This window comes from Vanellus vanellus, assembly GCF_965231255.1.
Source record: "Vanellus vanellus genome assembly, chromosome: 2".
NCBI classification, from domain to species: Eukaryota; Metazoa; Chordata; class Aves; order Charadriiformes; family Charadriidae; genus Vanellus; species Vanellus vanellus.
In genome coordinates this window covers 152,273,959-152,296,899 of record NC_138906.1, presented here as the reverse complement: position 1 = coordinate 152,296,899, position 22,941 = coordinate 152,273,959, and the positions used below count along the sequence as shown (strand labels likewise).

General features: G+C 36.6%; 1 protein-coding gene across 3 annotated transcripts in view; it reads left to right on the top strand.

The window, feature by feature from the left end:
- CSMD3 (CUB and Sushi multiple domains 3) overlaps window positions 1-22,941 on the top strand; it is a gene marked incomplete at both ends in the record, with an annotated part of 716,885 nt that overhangs the window by 692,915 nt on the left and 1,029 nt on the right. For all 3 annotated transcript variants that reach the window (XM_082479076.1, XM_082479075.1, XM_082479074.1), the window contains 7 exons: window positions 2,363-2,474; window positions 4,089-4,268; window positions 8,780-8,845; window positions 11,035-11,193; window positions 16,590-16,702; window positions 18,784-18,871; window positions 21,161-21,296. In XM_082479076.1, the coding sequence (XP_082335202.1) occupies window positions 2,363-2,474; window positions 4,089-4,268; window positions 8,780-8,845; window positions 11,035-11,193; window positions 16,590-16,702; window positions 18,784-18,871; window positions 21,161-21,296 (854 nt within the window). The remainder of the gene's footprint in view (window positions 1-2,362; window positions 2,475-4,088; window positions 4,269-8,779; window positions 8,846-11,034; window positions 11,194-16,589; window positions 16,703-18,783; window positions 18,872-21,160; window positions 21,297-22,941) is intronic.

Genomic DNA, 22,941 nt, shown 5'->3' with positions numbered 1-22,941 from the left:
AATTACTTTTTATTTTTTATTTTTAATAATTACATATTTCTTGTAAGGTGGGTTTTATTTGTTTTGTTTTGTTGTGTTTTTTTTTTTTTTCTCTAAATATATTGAATTCATTTTTTGGATCTATTGTGATCTAAAGTGATTCTATAAAATGAAAAAAAAAATATTTTAGGTAATATCCAACTAAAAAGTAGGTGAAAATTTCAAGATTGCAGTTATCTGATTAATTCAGTATTGCCCACATTTAAGTGTTGTTGACCCAATATATGAGAAACATATCATGAGAACTGTCAAACTCTGAAAAGACAACACTGTTTTTTAAAAAAAGAGAATGTAGCACATAAAAATTAATTGAAAGTTAATTAAAAATAAGTGAGGTAGTGCAAATAAGCAGTTAAAGCCATACAGTAGCTACTTATGGAGTTGCTGGTGACTACTAGAGTTTTAATCTCTCAGTTATAGTTTAGAATTAGATATCTGAGTAGCCAATTAACCTCTTTACCTCATTGACTTCCATAATGTTCAACTACTCCACATCACAAAAAAAAATATGTTTTTTCTTAAATATTTTATATTCAGGAAGATCATAGAGTCAACTTTGAAAGAATAAAGTGGAAAGATAATTGACTTCCTATTCAGATGTATATTAAACTATATTTAACTATTAAGCTGAGGTTTGGTTTTTTTTGGATTTTTTTGGTCAAGCAAGGGTGAAAGGATCCTGGCTTTAAAGACAGGGTTGAAGTATTGTCTTCCTTGATAGCTAAATATTAAATTGAGCAGGTGTTCCTTCCATATTTGTGAATGGAGATTGCTTTGATAGAGGCAGATTACTGAAATTAACAAATCTTTCTTAAGACTAATTCTTGCTGTAAAGCAATATATTGGTGGTGGTTGTTTTAACTATTCTCTTTACCACACAAAAAACTACTTCTATTTCTATTTGGTGCAAATTCTAAAAGTTTTACTGTTTTCCCACTTTGTGCTTAATCGTGAAAGTGATTTAGTGCATTTTCTTCAAAATCTTTTAGAAGTAATTACATAGTCCAGTGAGCACAGTAAAGACGAAAAAAGGGAGATGAATTTTAAACCACACGCTGTGTTGATGAGCTACTATCTGTAGTTCATGGGTTATTATTAAATTTCATTTTGATGAGAAGTTTAAGCTGAAATGCCATAGTACTATAAAGTTTCAAATGACTACGTGTAGCAGTGAAATGCTGTTTCCCAGGACTGAACTATTGTGAAAGAGTCCACATTTTACCTTTGAGCATCAATTTGAATCAAGTGTTATACATTTAAACAAAGTAATGACTGCCCCCCCCCCCAAAAAAAAAACCCAAACCATAAATGTGTCACATACAGTTCAGTTTTCAACTTCCTGTTTAGATATGAGTTGATAAATACATGAATACAAGTCACTGCAGAATAGTAGATGTGATCTATGCACCTTAATATTTGAGTTAACCACTCACAGCATGTAATATACTACTCTCTGAATGATATACTTGTAATCTAATTTCCCTGCTTTTGATGGAAAATGAGAATTATTTGCATTTTCATCAATGTCGCCGTGACTGGATATGATGAATATGTTATTCCATGTTAAGTTTGTGCAGAAACTGTTATTGACTAAAGAATTCTATTTTCCTTTTTATGAAACAGCTACCCATAATAAGAATAATAATTATAAACTAATCTCAGATGAATTGCTATTGTAAATTGTAATGTAGTTGCATTCAAGTTTCTATTATCTGTGTGGTGTAAAACCCGATTCTTTTCTACCTCTTGTCATCAAAATCCAAAATTAAAGTATTATAGGAACATTGTAGTTTCTAAAGCATGAGACAATGTTGTCAACTGGCCTTCTGTGTTCTAATGAAATATTTCTTCTTATAATTTGTGAATTCATCCAGCATTCCACGAACAGGGTCTAGTTCAGCAAAGGTCCAGCATAATCTATCACCCATTTCAGCTCTGTGACTTCTCTGGTTTGCTGCAAGATTGCCTAACTGGGTCCTCCTTGGTCCAGAGCTAAGAAGCCACAGTAAGCTTGGTTTCCAAAATCAACTGTTCAGGGCCCAAAAACATCACACCAGGGAGACCACAGAAGATGAGGGTTTGATTCTCTTCCATGGAGGATTTAAGTCTGGTGGGAGAGTAATTTATTGAGGATGAAGGACATTTTTTTTTCATATCAAAACACTCCGTGAAATTAATTCACTTTCTACAGAAAGAACATCATAATTTATCGAGCCTGTATTATGTGAAGGAGTTTGCTATTAAATTTGGAAAAACAAACAAACTAACCAACCGACTGATATTTTCTCATAACAATATTACTGTGTTTTCTACTTTTCAACAGGTGGGAAATGTTGTTCAATTTCAGTGTAAAAAAGGACACCTTCTCCATGGCTCAACAACCCGTACTTGCCTTCCTGATCTTACATGGAGCGGAATCCAGCCAGAATGTATACGTAAGTAGATAATAGATTTCTTGATCAAACAATTTTTTTATCTAGGCTATTTAGGTACAGTAACATTGCTATAAAGTTGGCTTAATTTACATAGTTTTATTAACAATACAAATTTGCATTACTAGTTTACAGCAGCTAGAAATCTGATTTTGTGAGTGAATTTTTCAACAATAGCCTGTACAATTAAAAAAAACAAAACAAAACAAAACAAAAAACACAAAAAAATGAGAATAACAACTTTTCAACCAGAGAGATGCTGAAAACAGTAAGTTTCTATCTAAGTTTCTATCTATAAGTAAGTTTCTATCTCTTTCTTCCAAGAAAGAGAGTGAAAGAGTTGGGAGGAGGTGGTGAGAACAGGACATGTAAGAAAGCCCTTCACAACCCTAATTTTCACTGGAGCAGATAGTTACAATCAGTTCTAGTAAAGAGTTTGAGTTGTTTCCCAACTATGGAGTATCTTAAGAAGGGGTAAAAAAGGGTTTGTAATCAGAAATTTTTGAATCTGAAATGGAGAGAGTCTTCTTACTTGGGTACAGGAAGTAACATTTAATTTCTTAGATCTTTTATACTTTGATAAATAGTGCTAATTTACTGAAGATATGACATCATGGGTAATCTGTCTAGTTTTTCAGCTAGCAAGCGCGCGCAGTCGCAGTCGCCACTCGGGGCAGGCTGCGGTGGTCTGGGTCCAGGTCCGGTCAGTGCAGTGCGCTGCGCAGCAGTACTGTAATCGCGTCCTTTTACTCCTTTATTGGTGTTATTGTTTTTCTTTCTTCTTCCCTTTGGCTGTTCTGTTAAATTACACTATTTCAACCCACGAGTTTTGCCTTTTTCTGCCCATTTTTCCCACGGCTGTGGGAGTCGAGCGAGTGGCTGTGTGGTTCTTTGCTGCTGGCTGAGGCCAAACTACGACACCTTATTAGTGTCTGATCTTATAGAATCCCTTCAGCATATGGAGAGCATATCCACAGAAGAAAACAGCATTAATGTTTCAGTTGGTGTTATCGTTCCTCCTAAGCAAACAGCAAATCAGTAGCTCGATGTGTTGAAAGGTGAGCTCTGCTCTAGGAGGTATGCTGGTTTTAAGATAACACAAGACTCAGATTCTGGTGTCTGTTAAAGATATAAGACTTTTTGCATGCGATTAGGAACGGTAATTAATTTTTCTTCCTGATATTTAAAACTTACCTCACCTACAATTTTTCTTTGACCATTCATAGTGTTTTCCAAATGATCCAATTATTTACTGTTATTCAATGTTACACAGATATCATGAGTGATGTAAGTCACAAGACATGACTACTTTTAACTGTGGCAGTTTGTGTTTGCATACGAAGACAATGACTTTTGGTTGTGCAAGTGCAACGTTACATTACGTTGGTCCTTGCCCCCTTGAAATAGAAAGGTCCGTTTTCAAGGGTGTATTCACAGGCTCGGGACAGTAATCTATAGACTATGTAGTCATTTTTAATGTGAATTAAAAATATATTAATATGTTATATTTATTGATGCTGTTTTCTTTATTAGTTACCTGTCAGAATGGGTATAGATTATTTTTTCAGAAAAATTTCCATCATTTTGACTGAAGAATATTTTATCTTTTCTTTGTAGCTCACAGCTGTAAACAACCAGAAACACCAACCCATGCTACTGTTGCAGGAATGGATCTTCCCTCACTTGGTTATACATTGATTTACACTTGCCAGCCAGGCTTCTTCCTGGCAGGAGGATCAGAGCATAGAGCCTGTAGGTCTGATGGCACATGGACTGGGAAAGTTCCAGTTTGTGAAGGTAAGCTCTTCTGTTTCCCACTGCATGTCTCATCTATCATATTGCATGATTTTCTTTACTTGCAGTCTAATAAGATAAGGCAGAATTGCAAAGAGAAAAAGAAGGAGAACATCTAAGAGGATAACTCTAATCTTTTGTCAGTTCTGTTTAACGGGACATGTACTTTCATGTACTTGTCATTCATTTGCATGCTCAAAGGTGTCAATTCCAGATATAATTCTGGAGGCCAAATACTTGGGTAACGCCTCCTTTTAGAATTCTGACTGAGTCAGGTGGGGACTACATTCTCATAAGCTCAGTGAAGTAAGAATCTTGATGGTTTTGCACATACCTACTAAAATTAAATCAGGATGATTTTATTTACAGATCATGTCAGCTGCAAGACAGCTATGACAGTTGCAATACTACTATGATATAGCTGCCATCATGGAAACATAGTGGGAAGACTCGTGCAACTGGAATGCTATAATGAACGGATATAAACTCTTCAGAAGGGATAGGCAAGTGGGTTAGCCCTGTATATTAGGGAGTGTTTTGACTGTCTAGAAGATGATGATGATGATGATGATGATGATGATGATGATGATGATAGGGTTGAGTGTTTATGGCTAAGAATCAGGGGAAAGGCCAACAAGGCAGATATCATGGTGGGAGTTAGATGAAATAGTCTACAAGCAGCTGGGAGAAGTCTCACAGTCTCTAGCCCTTGTTCTCGTGGGGTACTTCAATTCACCAGATGTCTGCAGGAAATGCAATACAGCAGAGAGGAAACAGTCTAGGAGGTTATTGGAGTGTGTGAAAGATAACTTCCTGACACAGCTGGTGAGGGAGCCAACTATGGACAGTGTCCCGCTGGACCTGTTGTTTGCCAACAGAGAAGGACTTGTGGGTGGAAGCTGTCTTGGGCATAGCAATCATGAAATGATTGAGTTTTCAATTCTTAGAGAAGTAAGGATGGGGATTAGCAGAACTGCTACCTTGGACCTCAGTAAGTTCGCAGATGACACCAAGTTGGGTGGGTGTGTTGGTCTGCTTGAGGGTAGAAAGGCTCTACAAAGTGATCTGGTTAGGCTGGATTGATGGGCCGAGGCCAGTTGTATGAAGTTCCAAGTGCTGGGTCCTGCATTTGCGTCCACACAACCCCATGCAGTGCTACAGGCTTGGAGAAGAGTGGCTGGAAAGCTGCCTGGTGGAAAAGGACCTGGGGGTGTTGGTCAACAGTTGGCTGAATATGAGCCAGCAGTGTGCCCAGGTGGCCAAGAAGGCCAACAGCATCCTGGGTTTTTTTTTAGGAATAGTGTGGCCGTCAGGACTAGGGAGGTGATTGTCCCCTTGTACTTGGCACTTGGTGAGGCCACACCTTGAATACTGTGTTCAGTTTTGACTGTGTTCAGTTTTGGGCCCATCACTACAAGAAAGACATGGAGGTGCTGGAGTGTGTCCAGAGAAGGTCAACAAAGCTGGTGAGGGGTCTGGAGAACAACTCTTATGAGAAGCAGCTGAGGGAATTGGAGTTGTTTAGTCTGGAGAAAAGGAGGCTCAGGGGAGACCTTATTGCTTTGTACAATTATGTGAAAGGAATTTATAGCAAGGTGGGGGTTGGTCTCTTCTCCCAAGTAACAAGTGATAGGACAAGAGGAAATGGCCTCAGGGTGCACCAGGGGAGGTTTAGGTTGGATATTAGGAAAAAATTCTTCACCAAAACGGTTATTAAGCCTTGGAACAAGCTGTCCAGGGAATCACTATCCCTGGAGGTGTTTAAAAGACATGCAGATGTGGTGCTTAGGGGTGTGGTTTAGTGTGGACTTTGCAGTGCTAGCTTAATGATTGGACTCAACGATCTTAAACGTCTTTTCCAACATAAACGATTCTATGATTCTATTCTAATATTGGAGAAGGAGGCCTAAACTCCAAGTAGATGTTTGAATGACTGCATGGAATTAATCCACAGGGTTTAATATTATTTTATATTTGTATGTAAGCAACAATATACTACTTGCAAACAAAAGGTATCTACTTTGTCCTTTGTCTTCCAACATTTTCTTTTATTTTTAATTTTACTACATTCTTTTTCATGCCAGGGCATGAAAAATTGGATAGTGAAATCATGGTGAAAACGGTGTTTTTAATGTGAGATGAGAAACATCCTCAAGTATAGCAACTGTTTGGAGTCCTATTTGCTGAATAATTAAAGCGCCTTTCGGATGACTGATACCCAATGTTTCAGATGTGGTTATCCCCAGTGTTCTTACAGAGGCATTCAAAGTCTACATAGCCAAACACTGCTACTTGGAACGGAAAGAGGAAGAGAGTATTTTGTATTACTAAAAAACAGGTGTCCTGGCATTATATGCCAGGCAAGTGCTGGGGGAAAACAGACCAGAGCTTTGGGAAAGTGTTAGAAAGCAAGCTGCCAGGAAGCTTATGACTTGTTCAGTACTCAGGAAGTGTTATGGCAGGCCAAATGTGATTCATGGATTGTATTTTTATCCAAGAATTTTCTGATGATGATATTGAGACAAGTAGTATTAACCATCGTATCTGATAGGAAGGAATCTTTATAAGAATTTTTTTTGAAGTATTAAGTGATAACTATGAGTGTATCTACCTTGTCATATAACTTAGTTTCCCAATGTCCTGAGAAAATGTTACAGAAATGCAACATTTTTAGGATCAGAGGTTTTGCTTCTTGCTTTTTAGCAGTGGAGAAAGCTAAGAATAAGCAACATATAGTGAAGTATTAATTCTAATTAGATAAAGTAAAATATCTCTCAAATATTTTCAATTTCACCTATTACAAGGTGAATTACTATTACACCTCTCTCCTGTGGAAGGGAGAGGAGCAGCAGGTCAGGTTTTTCACCTGTGATTGTGAACTTCACAATAACAACTTGGAAATGGATGAAAAGGAATAAAACATTTGAAGTTGAGAACTCCAAAAAGGATCTATAGGGGAATTAAACCAGAATTAGGTCCTTTAAATACAAAACTGCAATCTTGAAAGTCCTGCTCAGCAAATATCTGGTCCTAGAAACTTAAACTCAATAGATAATTTGTTTCAGTTTGGGGTTTGCATTTAAAATTTGTATTTAAATTTTATTTTGTATTTAAAATTTCAGTTCTGAACTTGGCTGGAAATGTATCCACCTTGACAAGGCTGATTGACTCAGCCTTTTATGCTAAAACCCTATGGAAATTATGATCCAGATATTTCTAACCTGAGCTTGATACAGTCAAAAATCATATGCTGTTGAAGCACACCCTCCATGTCAACCATGTTCAGTGAAGTTCAGTAAGTTGCTTTCAAAACAGAGAGGAAATAGAGATTAATCAATTGGTAGTAATGGACCATGAGAACTTTAGGTTGAATTCCAACCCCTGCCCTTGCTTCTTGCCAGTTTTAATTTGTATACCAAGAGCAAGCCTCCTGTAATAAGCTAAAAGTTATTCTCAAGAAAAATATTCTCAGTGCTTCCTGCTAGAGTTTCTTTTTTTTATGCAGAAAAATACTCCAATCCAGGAGAAGAAAGTTGCTTTTCTCGTCTATTTTATTTTAGAGTATCGACCAGAGAGAAAAGGCCTGGGTTCAATGAGAAGATCCAAAATATAAATATCGAGATAAACACTGGAGCAAGGAAGGGAGTCTAGTGCTGCATGAGAGTATTCTACATTAGGAGACAGAATTATGTGTCTTCTTTATAGCCCAGTGAATCCAAATTAGCTTCTGCAAAATAAAATAGATTCAACTGCAGGAAATGACACTGTCCCATTGCATTTAGTTTATCATCTTCAGTGTTGGGAGAGCTCCTGCTCTAAGCAGAGAAGAAGTTAAATTCTCCAACTTCCAGTGCTCAAATCACTTGAGCAGTTGGATATATTGTGGACAGCCTCATTTCTTTCTTTCTTTCTGCTGCTGTTCTTTAAAGAAACAGTGACCACCTCCTCCGTTGTAAAGAGATTAAGTGTGCATCTTTGGGTTTTCAGTCTTGAGCACGACATGTCTCATTCAGTGCTGTTGAAGATAATTCAGTCCTGGAGAGGAACATGATTTAAAACACCCTTGTTATGTATTTCTTCACTGTTTGGTGTTACATTGCTTCTAATCAAAGCACTATTCATAGTGTTAGTCTCTGTGGATCCCGATTTAAATGACATAACTTGCCTACGATGACATATTAAAAGATATCTCACATATTAGGTGCATAGTTCAGGACTGTGAATTCTGAAATGTGGATTCTGAAGTGAAAGCCTACACTATTTTGGCATTGAAAATGACTTAGTAGCATCCATGTGACTGACAGGAGAAAATGCACCAATGGAAGAAATCAGCAGGCATTTGCTCCTGTGATATTAAGGCTTGATACTGACTGAAATCTCATTCGTATTTTAATTTGAAACATCATCTTATATCCTTTGTAACAAATAAATTCCACTATGGACATTATTTTCCTAGTTTCTGAGTAACATATTTGCCAATGTTTTGTCTTTTTGTCATTCATTCTTTCTAACAGCTGGTTCCAAAATATTAGTTAAGGACCCCAGACCAGCTTTGGGAACACCAAGTCCCAAACTAAGTGGTAAGTACTTTGAGTTATATATAGTTTTAAACAATTTCTGCAGAAGCGACAATGAGAATCAATTTAGTGAGACTGCACTGAATGGCTTAGAATGAATAAATGGTATTAGATTAGGCATTACATTAACAAAACTTAAAGTATTCCTCAATGTTTAAGTCTGTCTAGAATGTATGGTATTATTAACATCCATATAAAATTTCTAACTCTTATGTGATGAGTTTTATTGGTTTCACTGAAATCAGTGTTCTGTGTAAGATCCTATATAATTTACTCATTCAGAAACTATATTACTCACCCAAGTTTAAAACCATATTGTTCCACAGTTTTCAGTCTTACCCTTTTTTTGCATTTTGCAAATTTAAATTGCATTGCCCAAATACTTCAGTATTAGCCTTCAAATTAGCCTTCAAAAAAGCTAATTTTAGCCTAGAAAAGGTAGTCTCTCTAACTCTGGCTAAAGACAACTCCAGTTTAACAGATTTGCTAGAGAAGACTATCTTTGGATGTCCTGGCTAGATCCAAGAGAAACCCTTTTCTGTCCACTGAAGAGGCTTTTGAAGAGAGAAATCTCCTTAACTAAAATGTGCCTTTAACTACAACTCTATTAAATGTCTACCAATAAGGAATAAAGGTTTAAAAGTAATTCCTTAGCATAGGGGTTTTCGGGTGGTTTTGTGGGACTTTTTTGTGGGGTTTTTGTTGCTTTGGGTTTGGGTTTTTTTGTTTCTTTGTTTGTTTGTTTTGTTTTGTTTTTTGTTTTGTTTTGTTTTGTTTGGTTGTTTTTTTTTAACAGGTTGCACACTACTTCAAAACTGTGTTTGTCAGTGATGTACTGCATGGTAGTCATATTACCATCTCTTTCATTCAGAAGCTTTTTGTACAATCCCAATTAATTGCAAATAAATTACATAAAGATCAGTTTTCCTGAAAGTAGGGAAATAAATCTCAGGCATATCACAAATCAGCAGCATCAGATTGTTTGCAGCATGCAGTTTCCTTGGTTGCAATTTGCAGGCGCAGTATCTAGGTGTTTTGGTTTTATGTGTTTACTTGTAAAAAAATATATGCACATATAGAAATATGTACACAAATAGAAAACTAGGAAAGATCTTTTACCCTCTGTGGGGAAGACAACCTATCTCTGTGACCCATAAAATAAATGATGAAGGAAGACTGTCAGGTATTCCAGTGTGCCCCAGTCTTGAATTTTGGGATATCCTAAGAGAGAATGGAGCAAATATTCTGTGTTTATCTGACATGAGATGCCAATGTGCACACAAAGCCAGTGCTTTAAGTTCCATGTGAGTGACTCCAAATAATGTGAAAGTGATTATTTTAAACACTTATTATTTGTTATAGGGCTAAGTTTTATACGTTTCCTTCGGAAAGTGTAGTAAACCCATCCTAAGTCACTTTCAATTTAACTTCTTAAATAATATCATGTTAAGATTTTAAAGATTTGCATGTATCTGTTTTTACTGGATAGTTACCTTTTTTTTAACATACTGTTGCTGGAATAGCATTACTTAATTATTTTACAGTTAGATAATGCTAAATATTAACTGTAAATGTATAAATCTAGCATATTTATCCTCCCTGCAGTCTATGATCTCTTCATAATTTTAAATTAGGGGACTTCTTTTTTCTCTTGGTGAAGCTCGTGTTTTTAAGCATTTGAAGACAAGACAAAATTTCTTGTATAAATTTTTCGTTAGAAAAAGTGATTAGGTGATAAAGAAGATGCTTATAATCTTTTAATGTCCTTTAAATGTGCTTATAATTTTTTTTGTATCTAACTCAATATTAATTTCTGCAAAAATTAATCCTAGCTGTATGTTCCTGCCTGTCTGTGATAGCATAGAAAAGATTTTGCAGTGAGAGGAATCTGGTCTTTTGGTTACAGCTGTTAAATCAGAATTTGTGAAGTTCACTTAATTTTAGGACATGCCCATATTTGAGGAAAAGAGCAAATGAAGGTACAGTTGTGGTTGTGTTCTTCAGTACAAGTACACCTCTTTCATAAATATTCATGCCCAGTTTCTATGCTTTATATGTGAAAAACTTGCCGAATAGACTTAAAAATAGAGAGGATAAAGTAGAGACAATTTATCATGTATTTTATTGGATGCTTGACTTCGTAACTACTAAATATTACAAAATGTATTGAAACATGTTTGATGTCTGTATAGTTCCTGATGATGTATTTGCCCAAAATTATATATGGAAAGGATCTTACAATTACAAAAACAAGAAACAGCCCATGACTCTGACAGTCACCAGTTTCAATGCAACTTCAGGAAGAGTAAATGCAACGCTTACGAACAGCAATATGGAATTGCTGCTATCAGGTATGGGATAAGGAAAACTCATTTTCATTGATTTATTTTTTTTCTGCTTTATATACATTGGTTCCCTGTAACTTTATGCATAACACTTAAACTTCTAACATCTTTTGGAAACTTTCTTAGCTTATCAAAGGAATTTTCATTCTAGTTCAGTTCCTTTTCAAAGGTAGGAATATTTTCACCTTTTCCTTCTCTCCCATTTTTTAATTTCTAAGTTTTCTATTATATTTAGATATTTAATAGTCAATAAGGAGCAGAAGAATCATCCTAATTCTCCTGCTTCTTCCTTAAATATTATAAATAAACTTAAATTACTGTTCCTGAGATTTTCTTAACTCTTAATCATACAGTTTCCCTACAATAGCCTATTAATGACTAATAAGCAATATGATAAGGTTAATATGTGTTGATCTAGCAAGGCAGAGATACTTAATGAGCTTGGAGAGCACGGAGAGATTACACTTGTAAGACTAGCTGATATAGTTGAAAAAAAGTAGCTACCCTTCATGCTGTGGTTTCAGAAGAAGCCCTTGATTACAATCTTATTTTGTGATATTCCACAGTCCCTGCCACACAGAGCACTGTTGCCATGGTTATGTTGGCACTATATGCACAGTTGTCTACTCTGTGAACCATCAGCAGAAACTACAGATATGGCTTGACAAGGAAGCAAAAAAATACTGTAAAAGATGTTTGGGTTTATAGTTTTTGTTTGTTTTTCAAACTCTGTCAGTCGCTTGATTGAGACATCTCAGCCACAAAGACAATGGGCCTGTCACACCACAGGAGTGGCAGGCTACAGCACAGGGGTGTGAATAAGCATAAAAGTAACACGTGAAATCAATATTATCACTCAAAACTTGGTTTATTGAAACTTCACCCTCTGCCTACAACATTTTTTGCAAGGACTGAAGTTGCAGCTATGTATAGGCTGGACTCTGCTGGCTTTAGTCTCATTTATAACTTAAGGACCCTTTTCGCTCAAGTAGTTTAACACCACTCTTTATCCCAGAGGTGTTAGCAAGGACAGAAGTGACAGAAGGTCAACTTGTTGGAAAAAAAGAGAGGGGAAGGTTCAATACATATGTTTCTGAGAGCGGTGGTCTACAGGAAGAATATAATGGGCCAAAGAATCCATGTCTGTTGAACTCTTAGTTTCCAGTATCTAGTAGAGTGGTGAATTCTTGTCACTAAGTTTGACTGTTGAAGATATTTTGTAGGTGTCCTTTGAAGAGTCACACTTGAGAGGCTGTAGATGGACTGAATAGTTCATAAAATATTTTCTGACTGGTAACTGTGTTTGTCTTGACTGTCTGCGTGAATTTATTCTATCATAGGGTGTCTGCTTAGTTTAAGCCACGTATTTTCTGTGAGGGTATTAGGTGCAGTGGATGTAGTATTTCATATCTTTAGGATTAGTAAAAGTAAAAGCTGTATTTTCTCACTCAAACAACCTCCTCCTGCAAATAAAAAGGTTCTGTCAATTGGATACAACAGTGATTGTAAAAGTCCAGTTTTTGCTCCACATACAGGCATTGCACACATTGTCAGGTAATGAATATTATTTTCTATATTTTGCAGATAGAAAACTGAGATCCTGTATATTGAAAGAGTATCTTAGGGACAGATTAGTAGGGATGGATCAAAAAAGACATTGAGATGCCAGGAAGCTGATTTCTCCTATACTTAACTTGTAGGTTTCTGAAATGAAAAGTAGTTCTCTCCCTATGCAGCGCTTACTGTTTTGCATTCCGTCATTTGCTGTATCTTTTTTATCTTCTTTATATTTTGATATCTGTGCTTGCTGTAATTATAGCATACATGTCTGTCACAGGTTAGAAATGGGCATATTCTTTTGATCAGGTTAGCATGAGTGAAAATAATGTTATGATAGGGATTAAGAGAAGAGAAAGGTATGGCTTTTAGTTGTTTATTTGGTTCGGATTAAATGCTGTCTTGTACATTGGGAAACCAGTTGCCATCTCTGAGGAAGCACAACAGCCTTTCACCAAGAAACGCTTGTAAATCCACCTCTGTAAATTAGCAGAGAACAGTGGTGCCTCGGTATGTGGGGAAAACGTTTCTCTGTGCTCTTCTTTGAGTGCAAGTACATAATGTTCATGCCCATGTACACACCCACAGCCCTCAGCCTCGTGAAAGTATTTCCCAATGTACATTAATAAGATACATCCGTGGCAGATGTGATTTTTTTTTATTTTTTATTTTTCTCACCACGTTCCAAATGATTTCTGGATGTGCACTGTCCAAGCTCTTGAAGTGACCAAACACTGTGTGATAATGATAATGCAGTCCTGAAGACAAGAGAATAAACCCTATCTTACCAAGGCGCTTTCATTTGAGTTCAGTGCAGTTTCAACCCGAAAGTTAGTCTGCTTGTTAGCTCAGAGATGATTTATATATAATGATAACTCCTATAGAGCAATCACATATCCTTAATATGGAGGTTTCTATTCTGTGAATTTAGGCATGCAAATGAGAAACATGAATTAGGAATCTCATTGCCCTGTCCCTTACTGAAGCTTCTGAAGTGAGCTAGGAAGTTTGCATCTTAACCTGAATTAAACTTTTGAGATGCCCATCTCACCATAGTCTGTAGTGAGAGCCTAGAGTGAATAAACCAAAGGAGAGGACATATTTAAATGTCTTTTCCTAGTTGGGATATATCTGGGCATGTGATCTGTTCCATTTTGTAAATTTTCCTTTTTTGCATATTAGCAGCCAGCAAGACAGGTGTGACAGTGCTTTTTCTTCCCTGGAATTTGTTTTAATGTAGTAACTTCACCCACCATTTTCTTCTGACCATGTATACAAAACTCTAACAGTCTGAAAACTTTGCTGTCTCCCAGATCGTCTCTTTGCAGCATTGCAGTCCAGTGTTAAGCTATTCGGTTGTGCCAGCATTTCTTCCTTCTCTACCTTAAGATGCAAAGAGCACGAAGTACCTGAGCATTTCATTCCTTCTGCTACTGTGTTAGCTAATGGTTTTGTGCAGCCTTAGTCATATGGCTGGATGCCAGATGCCCACCAAGCCGCTCTATGACTCCCCATCCTCAGCTGGCCAGAGGAAGAAAAATAGGACGAAAGGCTCAAGATAAGGACAGGGAGAGATCACTCACCAGTTACTGTCACAGGCAAAACGGATTCAACTCGTGGAAATTTATTTAATTTATTGCCAATCAAATGAAAGTACAGTGATGACAAATAAACCCAAATCTTTAAATACCTTCCCCCACTCTTCATTCTTCCTGGATTCAACTGCATGCCTAGCTTCTCTATCTCCTCCCCTCTGAGCAGCACAGGGGGATGGTGAATGGGGGTTGCAGTCAGTTCATCACACGTTGTCTCTGCCGCTCCTTCATCCCCACTCTCTTTCCCTGCTCCAGCATGGGATCCCACCCACAGGAGACAGTCCTCCACGAGTTTCTGCAACGTGTGTCCTTCCCATGGGCTGCAGTTCTTCATGAACTGCTCTAGCAAGCACATTCCACATGTCCTTTCCACAGGGTGCAGTCCTTCAGGAATGGCCTGCTCCAGGGTGGGTCTCCCATAGGGTCACAAGTCCTGTCAGCAAACCTGCTCCAACAGGGGCTCCCTCTCTCCATGGGACCACAGGTCCTGCCAGGAGCCTGCTCTGATGTGTGCTTCCCACAAGGTCACAGCCTCCTTCAGGCATCCACCTGCTCTGGTGTGGTCTTCCACAGGCTGCAGGTGGATATCTGCTCCACACTTAACCTCTATGGGCTGCAGGGGGACAGCCTGCCTCAGCGTGGTTTTCACCACAGGGTGCAGGAAAATGTCTGCTCTGACACCTGCAGTACTTCCTCCCTCTCCTTCTCCACTGGCTTTGGTGTCTACAGAGTTGCTCCCGTATGCTCACTCCTTTCTTCTGACTGATACTGGTGTCGCGCATGTGTCATCCCCCCCTCCCCTTAAATATGTTATCACATAGGTGCTACCACCATCGCTGGTGGGCTCGGCCTTGGCCATGTCCGTCTTGGAGCCAGCTGGTATTAACTCTGTCAGACTTAGGGGAAGCTTCTGGCAGCTTCTTACAGAAGCCACCTCTGTAGCCCCTACCAAAACCTCGCCATGCAAACCCAATACAGAGAGATGGTACATTCTACACCTCAGTGCCGTATTCTGTTCTTGTTCACATCACAGAATTTGGATGAACATAAAAATGGGAAATGACAGAAATTATGGGTACTGCTATGTTACTGGAGTTTTCAGTTAATAAAAAGAGATCTAGTTTAATTAATGTGTAGCTAACACATACTAACTAAATCTAGCCTGAATTCATCCACATTTGTTAGTCAGTAAAAATTAAAAATAAAGGGAGGGGTGAAAGCCACTGTTCAAGTCTAATTCCTTTACAGTATGAAGTCTGTTCTGTGATGTACTGAGTCAAACAATCAGTTTTAATTTCAGTTTGGTGGAATTTTCAGGAGGTGGGAGTATAATTGTTTAGGGTTTTTTTCTTTTTCTTGTTTTTGGTTTTAGTTTTATTACTGTTAAAGTTTTAGCGATCATTAGATTTTGTTCATGTGAACATGTATAACCTTGTGTGATTCTACAAATAGAAGACTTCAGATGAAATGAACAGCTCTGCCAGAAAGGAAATGATCATACTAGAGAGGTCTTCTATTTAAAAACTGAACTTTTAAACCATTAATTGGTAACAATGGTTAAAATTTGGGGGGGAGGGGGAATTGTACTATTTTATTTTCATTCTCCAAATTAACAAATACAGTTATTTGATTTCTAAACGTTTCTTCTGCAGGAATGAAAATGAACCCATTAATTGTGTCTACAAAGTAAATAAGATTATATACAAGTCTTATTGTCTAGAATAAACTCTCATAATATTGACAGATGAATAACAATTCAATTTTCTGAGGTATTTTCAAAGTTAGAATTTTCTAATTTAGCACCAGCTTTTGGAAAAGAATTTAGATGTGGATGTTCCTATTGTCACCTTCTTTACCTGATGACTAAATTACAGATATTGAAAGTATGGGTGAAAGGTTCAAGTACATTCTGCCTGATTCAAAACAGTATTTTTCATCTCAAATCAGATTACTGTCAATGCTTGTTCTGTCTGAGGTTTGTTACCATAACTGTTCAGTAACAGCTGTGTGTATAGGATTTCCCTTCTGTCCTCTCTACAGGCTAAGTTAAAACCAGTTTCTATTGAAATCCTGTGATAATTGAAATAATTTCACAAAATAATTCATCTTGCTAAACCAAAATTTTGATAACAATGCTACCTTTTCTTCCTGCTTTCCCTTTTTAAGGCAAAAGATTGAATGCATATTGTTAAAGATGAAATTATTTCTCTACTCAATGTAAATATAATTTTTTAAAACTTTATTCTACAGGAGTGTATAAAAGCCAGGAAGCTCGGCTAATGCTCCACATATATCTCATTAAAGCACCCTCCCATACATCTGTGAGCAAGTTGAAAGAGGAAAAATGGGCTATGGATGGTTTTGTGAGTATATTTCTGCTATAAAAGAGATAAAAAGATTTTTTTTTTTTATTGAAAACATGCTGGTGTTCTACACCCAAAAAATCCTGAGACATAACAAATGGAATCTTGTTAGCAATGCTGATTCATTAAATGACATTAAAATTTTATTGTAAGTTATAGGAGTCCAGTCTGAAGGAAAATATCGGAATAGTCATACTGTGTAGGCACAGTTATAATGCATGTAAACGCAGAAGACTCTCTCTTACTTCTCTTTGAATTTTATTCCAATATATTGAGAAATTTTGTCATCATGATAATATAATATCCATTTATAATAAATTATAATATATAATATTAATATAATACCAATTTTTATCATTAGGCTAGCAGTCATGTTTTACTTTTTGGTGATATTTTTAGAAATACCATGAAAAAGCTGAACTATTACATGTATGGGGAAAACAAAATAGATTGCTCCAATTAATCATTAATACCTTTGGCGGTTCTGGCGCTGAGATTATTCTTCAAAAGGGAGAAGAAGAGAGCACATAACTGAGAGGAGGAAAGGTGAAGGAGAGGGATAAAAAGAAGAAGCAACTGCCCAGGTGTCTGGGATGTGTTTAAAGCATGAAAAAGAAATCCCTTCAGGAAACAGAGAGGAAAAGCAAACATTGCCCAAGATAATGCTAAGACTGCAAAAAGCTGAGTGTGTTGGGGACCTGAGATGCTTTATTTGCCAGAGAAGAAAGTAGATTTTTCAGAAAAGAAAAGGCCTGAAATAATTTGGATGATGATGAGCTCTCATATATACCTATTACACTGTCTAATTTTTCAAGGAAAATGTCTGTTTTCTTATGATTCACTTACTGGTAATGCACTACAGGGACACCAATATGGGTGCACATACCAAAAGAAGAGAAGAGATGTACATTGAAGCATACGCGTAAATTTATATTTGTATAACTTGTGGCACTGCTTCGATAATATTTTTTAAAAAAGGTGCAAAACCAGAGCAAAATACCCTAAATCACTTAAACAATAAACATACTGGTAAACGGGCTTAACTCCCTTGGTTTGTACAAATTTTAGGCTTCATGAGCATGCTCCTGAGGTGAAAAAAATATGGTAAAAGCAAGAAATTTACTTTCAAACTTCTAAATGTACAAAAGTACAGAGTAACAGTCCATACATTCCATATGCAGTTTAGATACTGTTCTGATTTGACCTTTTTTTTTTTTTTTTTTTTTTTAATATATCATGGAATAGCTCAAACAGTCAGCTTTACCCTAAAGTAAGAAATTCACCTGAGAACGCATCCTTTTTTCAGTGAAAACATAGCTTCAGGTCATTGCTGAAGACATACTGTTGCCTTGAGAAAAGGAAGCTTAAGGGAAAATCTTGAAGGAACCTGCCTCGGGACCACTGAAATTAAACCTAATAACTACCCTGGGAAGCAAGTACCTTTGAACACAATGTGAAATGTTTTAGTTTAGAATGTACTTTCCCTAATAAGGGAGCTATTAATAGGATTACAACCCTTTCCTCCTTCCCACAAGTCTTTTCATTTATCCGGGCATATTTTGCTCTTGTACCAAAACCTCATTCAATATTCTTCTGGTCTACAGCTGCATAATTAAATAATTATTGGGATAAGCACTGAGAAAGAACAAAGGAACTGTCAATTGAATGTGAGGTCTTTTTATTTACTTTAAAAATAATTATTAAAACCTCAATACTTGTACTTAGGTTTATTTACAATATAACTTTTGTCATCTACTTCCTAATCAAATCAGATAATTATGAAGTATGTAAGATGCTTAGAAATATCAACATCTTGAATTGCTAGAAACTTTGTTGGTTTAAAAAAATAATATAGTTAAAGGTAGTGTAAGGTGGTATATGTGACCATAAGCTGCCATGTCTAAGGTGTGCCTTTAACAGTTCTGTCTTTACTTCTGAACTTTACAGACTTCCTAGAAAAGAGGGGGTGGTTTTAATGGGGAATAACAGCTATCAGTCAAGCATATTAGAATATCTCTCTTCCAAATACCTATTTGTAACAACCTTTTCCCTATTTAATTCATAGTACTTTTTGTTTACAGGTTTCTGCTGAACCTGATGGAGCAACATATGTTTTTCAAGGATTCATCCAGGGTAAAGATTATGGACAATTTGGACTTCAAAGATTAGGTATTCAGCAAATTTAAAGTTTTTGACAGTTCATTGTTCCATATTCTATTTTATTATGTCCAGTTGTATAAGGGTATCTGCAGGATGTTATCTGTATTGACATTTTATAGAATATTGAGATATTCATACCTTTAAAATTGCCTTGAAATGCACCGATTAGAATAGCTATACATTTGTAATGGTTTGAGCAATGGTTTTCTATGAATATGTGTAAAATGCATTTAGTGTCACATCTTAATAACTATACAGAAAGTCCATGTTATAGAATGCTCTACTAAGCCGATCTCTTGCTTATGGTGCTGAAGCAACATTTTACCTAAACATTTGCTAGGAGACTGAAACTGCTAAATATTTGTTAGTAAATCTTTATGTTACTCTTAAAAAGAATAAAATCTTGCTTACTTGATAAGCATTTATTTCCTAAAAATTGACTTCTTGGTTCCATATGTTCAGTTCTACGCCAAACTAATAATCTTTCTTTATCTTTTCTTGGAGAAGACAGCTCTGGTAACAGAGCTCTGGTAACAACATTCTCTTGTGATTTTTAAGAAAAAGAATTTAATTTACTTTTATGATACTGTCTTAACAACTGTGGTACTTCTTCAACAAGAATCTGAATTTAGTTAATACTGAATTCTTGAATGATAAAACACTATTGAGAATGTTTAGAAGAGGAAATAATTTTCACTAATGTGAAATGATCCTAAGATATAATGCTTATCTTCTTCAGATAAAATTCGTATATGTACATGCAAAAATAGGTTCTTTCAGCCACAAAGTACTGGCCATTCTTATTTTGTCAGTAAAATTCTTTTATTCTATAATGCACTGGAAGGGTTTACTAATGAATATATGAGGTAAAAGCAATTTCTTTTTTCACAGTTCTGAGTCACAGTAAAATACACTGCTTGGGATCTTGATTTCCACTGTATTTGCATATGCAAATTCTTTAAAAAGAATTCTTAGAAATATCTTTGTCGAGAAATATTTCCTTTAAATGAACATAAAACCAGTTATTTTTCTTTATTAACTTCTTCAAAGTAGTTTGAACTCATCTAACAAAAAAAATATAATGCAAGGTTTCATTGGCAAAGAGTTTTGATAGATTTTTTTTTTTTTTTTTTTTGTGTAGTTGTAAGATTCTTTTCTGTGATATATTGAAAGTACTTTTTATTGGTTTATATCTTTTAGGAACAGAACAGTTCACTCAAGTTTAAATTCTATACAGGAATTAATTGTAGTTAACACAGTCAATAATACAGCTATGGAAAGATCTATAATCATTGAACAGATTTTGTTTACCTCGTTTACCACTTTGTTATTTCATGCACTCAAACACAAAAATAGTTTCTTGGAAACAAATATTTTGGTTTCTGTTCCCACACAATTTTCCTCACAACATTTAATTATTTTTTCTGAACATTTAAGATATTTTTCTGTATTTTAGTAAATTGATTATCTGTTTCTTTTTGTGTTTGTTCATTTGTTTATTTGTTTTTTTTTTTTGTTGTTGTTTTTTTTTTAATTTGTATATATTGCCTTGTAAGATCAAGAAAGTCATAAAATATTATGATATTTGCAATTCTTAAAAGATACAGTCCAAAGCTTATACATTAACTTAGAAGCTGCTTTGGTATTCCTTTCCTCCCATTAAAAAGGTGTACATCTTGTCTGTTTAGATAATCTAGATGATGTGTTCCTCAGCCATGCAGCAGATCATATTCTTATTTTTTCATCAATATCTGGCTTTCGCTCTTCACAATTGTTCCTACCTCTTTCACCTCTATGTATCCATAGCAGTGCCTAACGAAATCAACATGATGAATTTTCAGTTTTTCTCTTCAGGTGATTTACCCTTTCCTTGAGATCAAGTTTGCTTGTTATACATGCAGTATTTATTAATTTCTGAAATATATAAATATAATCAATAATATAATCAAACATATGCATTATTAGAAATTTAACCTTTTGCAACACAGTACATGAATTTGTACTAATAACATCCAAAATTTGAATCCCTTACAGAATTACGCAATCAGATGTTTACTGTATGAGAGTACATGTATTGTTCTTCTGACATTTTGCATCCACTTAGTAATCAGAATATGGCATACTGCACTACACTTACTTTCTAGGTGGTCTCAGCATACAGCTCTATGTATACAGCTGAACGCACTATGATTACCCAATCACAATGTGTTATTGAATTCTGGTTTATGGAGTAGTATGTGCCAGGGGTAGTAGACATGTATATCATATTATTTGTTTTTTTCTTGTTATTCTTTCTAGGTCTTAACATGTCTGAAGGTTCAAATTCTTCTAATCAACCACATGGTACAAATAGTAGTTCAGTGGCCATTGCTATCCTTGTGCCTTTCTTTGCCCTTATATTTGCTGGTTTTGGCTTTTATCTTTATAAACAAAGGTAAGTACAAATTATGTATATAGGATTCCTGTATGATTTGGTGGTTTTATTGTCTTCAATCTTTGTTAGTGTATATAAAGTTTTCTGTAAAACCACAAAATGTTTGTGAAATGTGCATCAAGGTAGATGTCATCTACCTTGACTTTAGCAAGGCTTTTGACACTGTCTCCCATAACATCCTCATTAGGAAGCTGAGGAAGTATGGGCTAGATGAGGTGACAGTGAGGTGGATTGAGAGTTGGCTGCGGGACAGAACTCAGAGGGTTGTGATCAGCGGCACAGTCTAGTTGGAGGCCTGTAACCAGTGGTGTCCCCCAGGGGTCAATACTCGGTCCAATCTTGTTTAATATATTCATTAATGACCTGGATGAGGGGACAGAGTGTATCCTCAGCAAGTTTGCTGATGATACCAAACTGGGTGGGGTGGCTGACACCCCAGAGGGCCGTGCTGCCATCCAGCGTGACCTGGACAGGCTGGAGAGCTGGGCAGAGAAGAACCTAATGAGGTTCAACAAAACCAAGTGCAAGGTCCTGCACCTGAGCAGGAAGAATGCTAGGCACCAGTATAGGTTAAGGGCGGACCTGCTGGGAAGTAGCTCTGAGGAGAAGGATCTGGGGTCGTGGTAGACAGTAAATTATCCATGGCCCAGCAATGTGCCCTTGTTGCCAAAAAGGCCAATGGGATCCTGGGCTGCATAGGGAAGAGTGTGGCCAGTAGGTCGAGGGAGGTCATTCTCCCCCTCTACTCTGCACTGGTGAGGCCACAACTGGAATACTGTGTCCAGTTTTGGACACAAACTGGAATACTGTGTCGACAACTGGAATACTGTGTCCAGTTCAAGAGGGACAGGGAATTGCTGGAGCGAGTCCAGCAAAGAGCAACTAAGATGATTAAGGGATTGGAGCATCTCCCTTATGAGGAAAGGCTGAGAGAGCTGGGACTCTTTAGCTTGGAGAAGAGAAGGCTGAGGGGAAACCTTATTATGGCGTACAAGTATCTAAAGGGTGGGCTGAAGGAGGATGGAGCCAGGCTCTTTTCAGTGGTTCCCAGTGACAGGATGAGGGGCAATGGGCACAAGTTAGAACATAGGAAGTTCCGTTCAAATACACGGAAACACTTCTTTATGGTTCGGGTGACAGAGCACTGGCACAGGCTGCCCAGGGAGGTTGTGGAGTGCCCTTCTCTGGAGATTTTCCAGACTCGCCTGGATGCAGTCCTGAGTAATGTGCTCTGGGCAATCCTGCTTTAGCAGGGGAGTGGGACTAGATGATCTCTAGAGGTCCCTTCCAACTCTGAAAATTCCGTGTTTCCGTGCAAGTAGACAGTTCTTCCTACCTCCATTAAGGTCTGACATAATGACTGAGATGTTTATTGTACTGTGCCATACTTTCAATCCTACCTATTTAAAATGTTATCAATTTCTCTCTTTATGAGGAATAATATAGTGAATAGACTTAGTGTGTACTTACAGTAGATTGCCTGTATTTTTTTTTTTACGTGACAGAATTATAAATCATATCTTTTATTTTTTTTAATGCCCGCTCTGTTTATTGGCTTGAAAGTATATGCAAGTATTATGTCATTGAGAGGTTTCATTATGGAACTGTTTCTGCATCTGAAAATATTAGTTCATATGCAGTTATG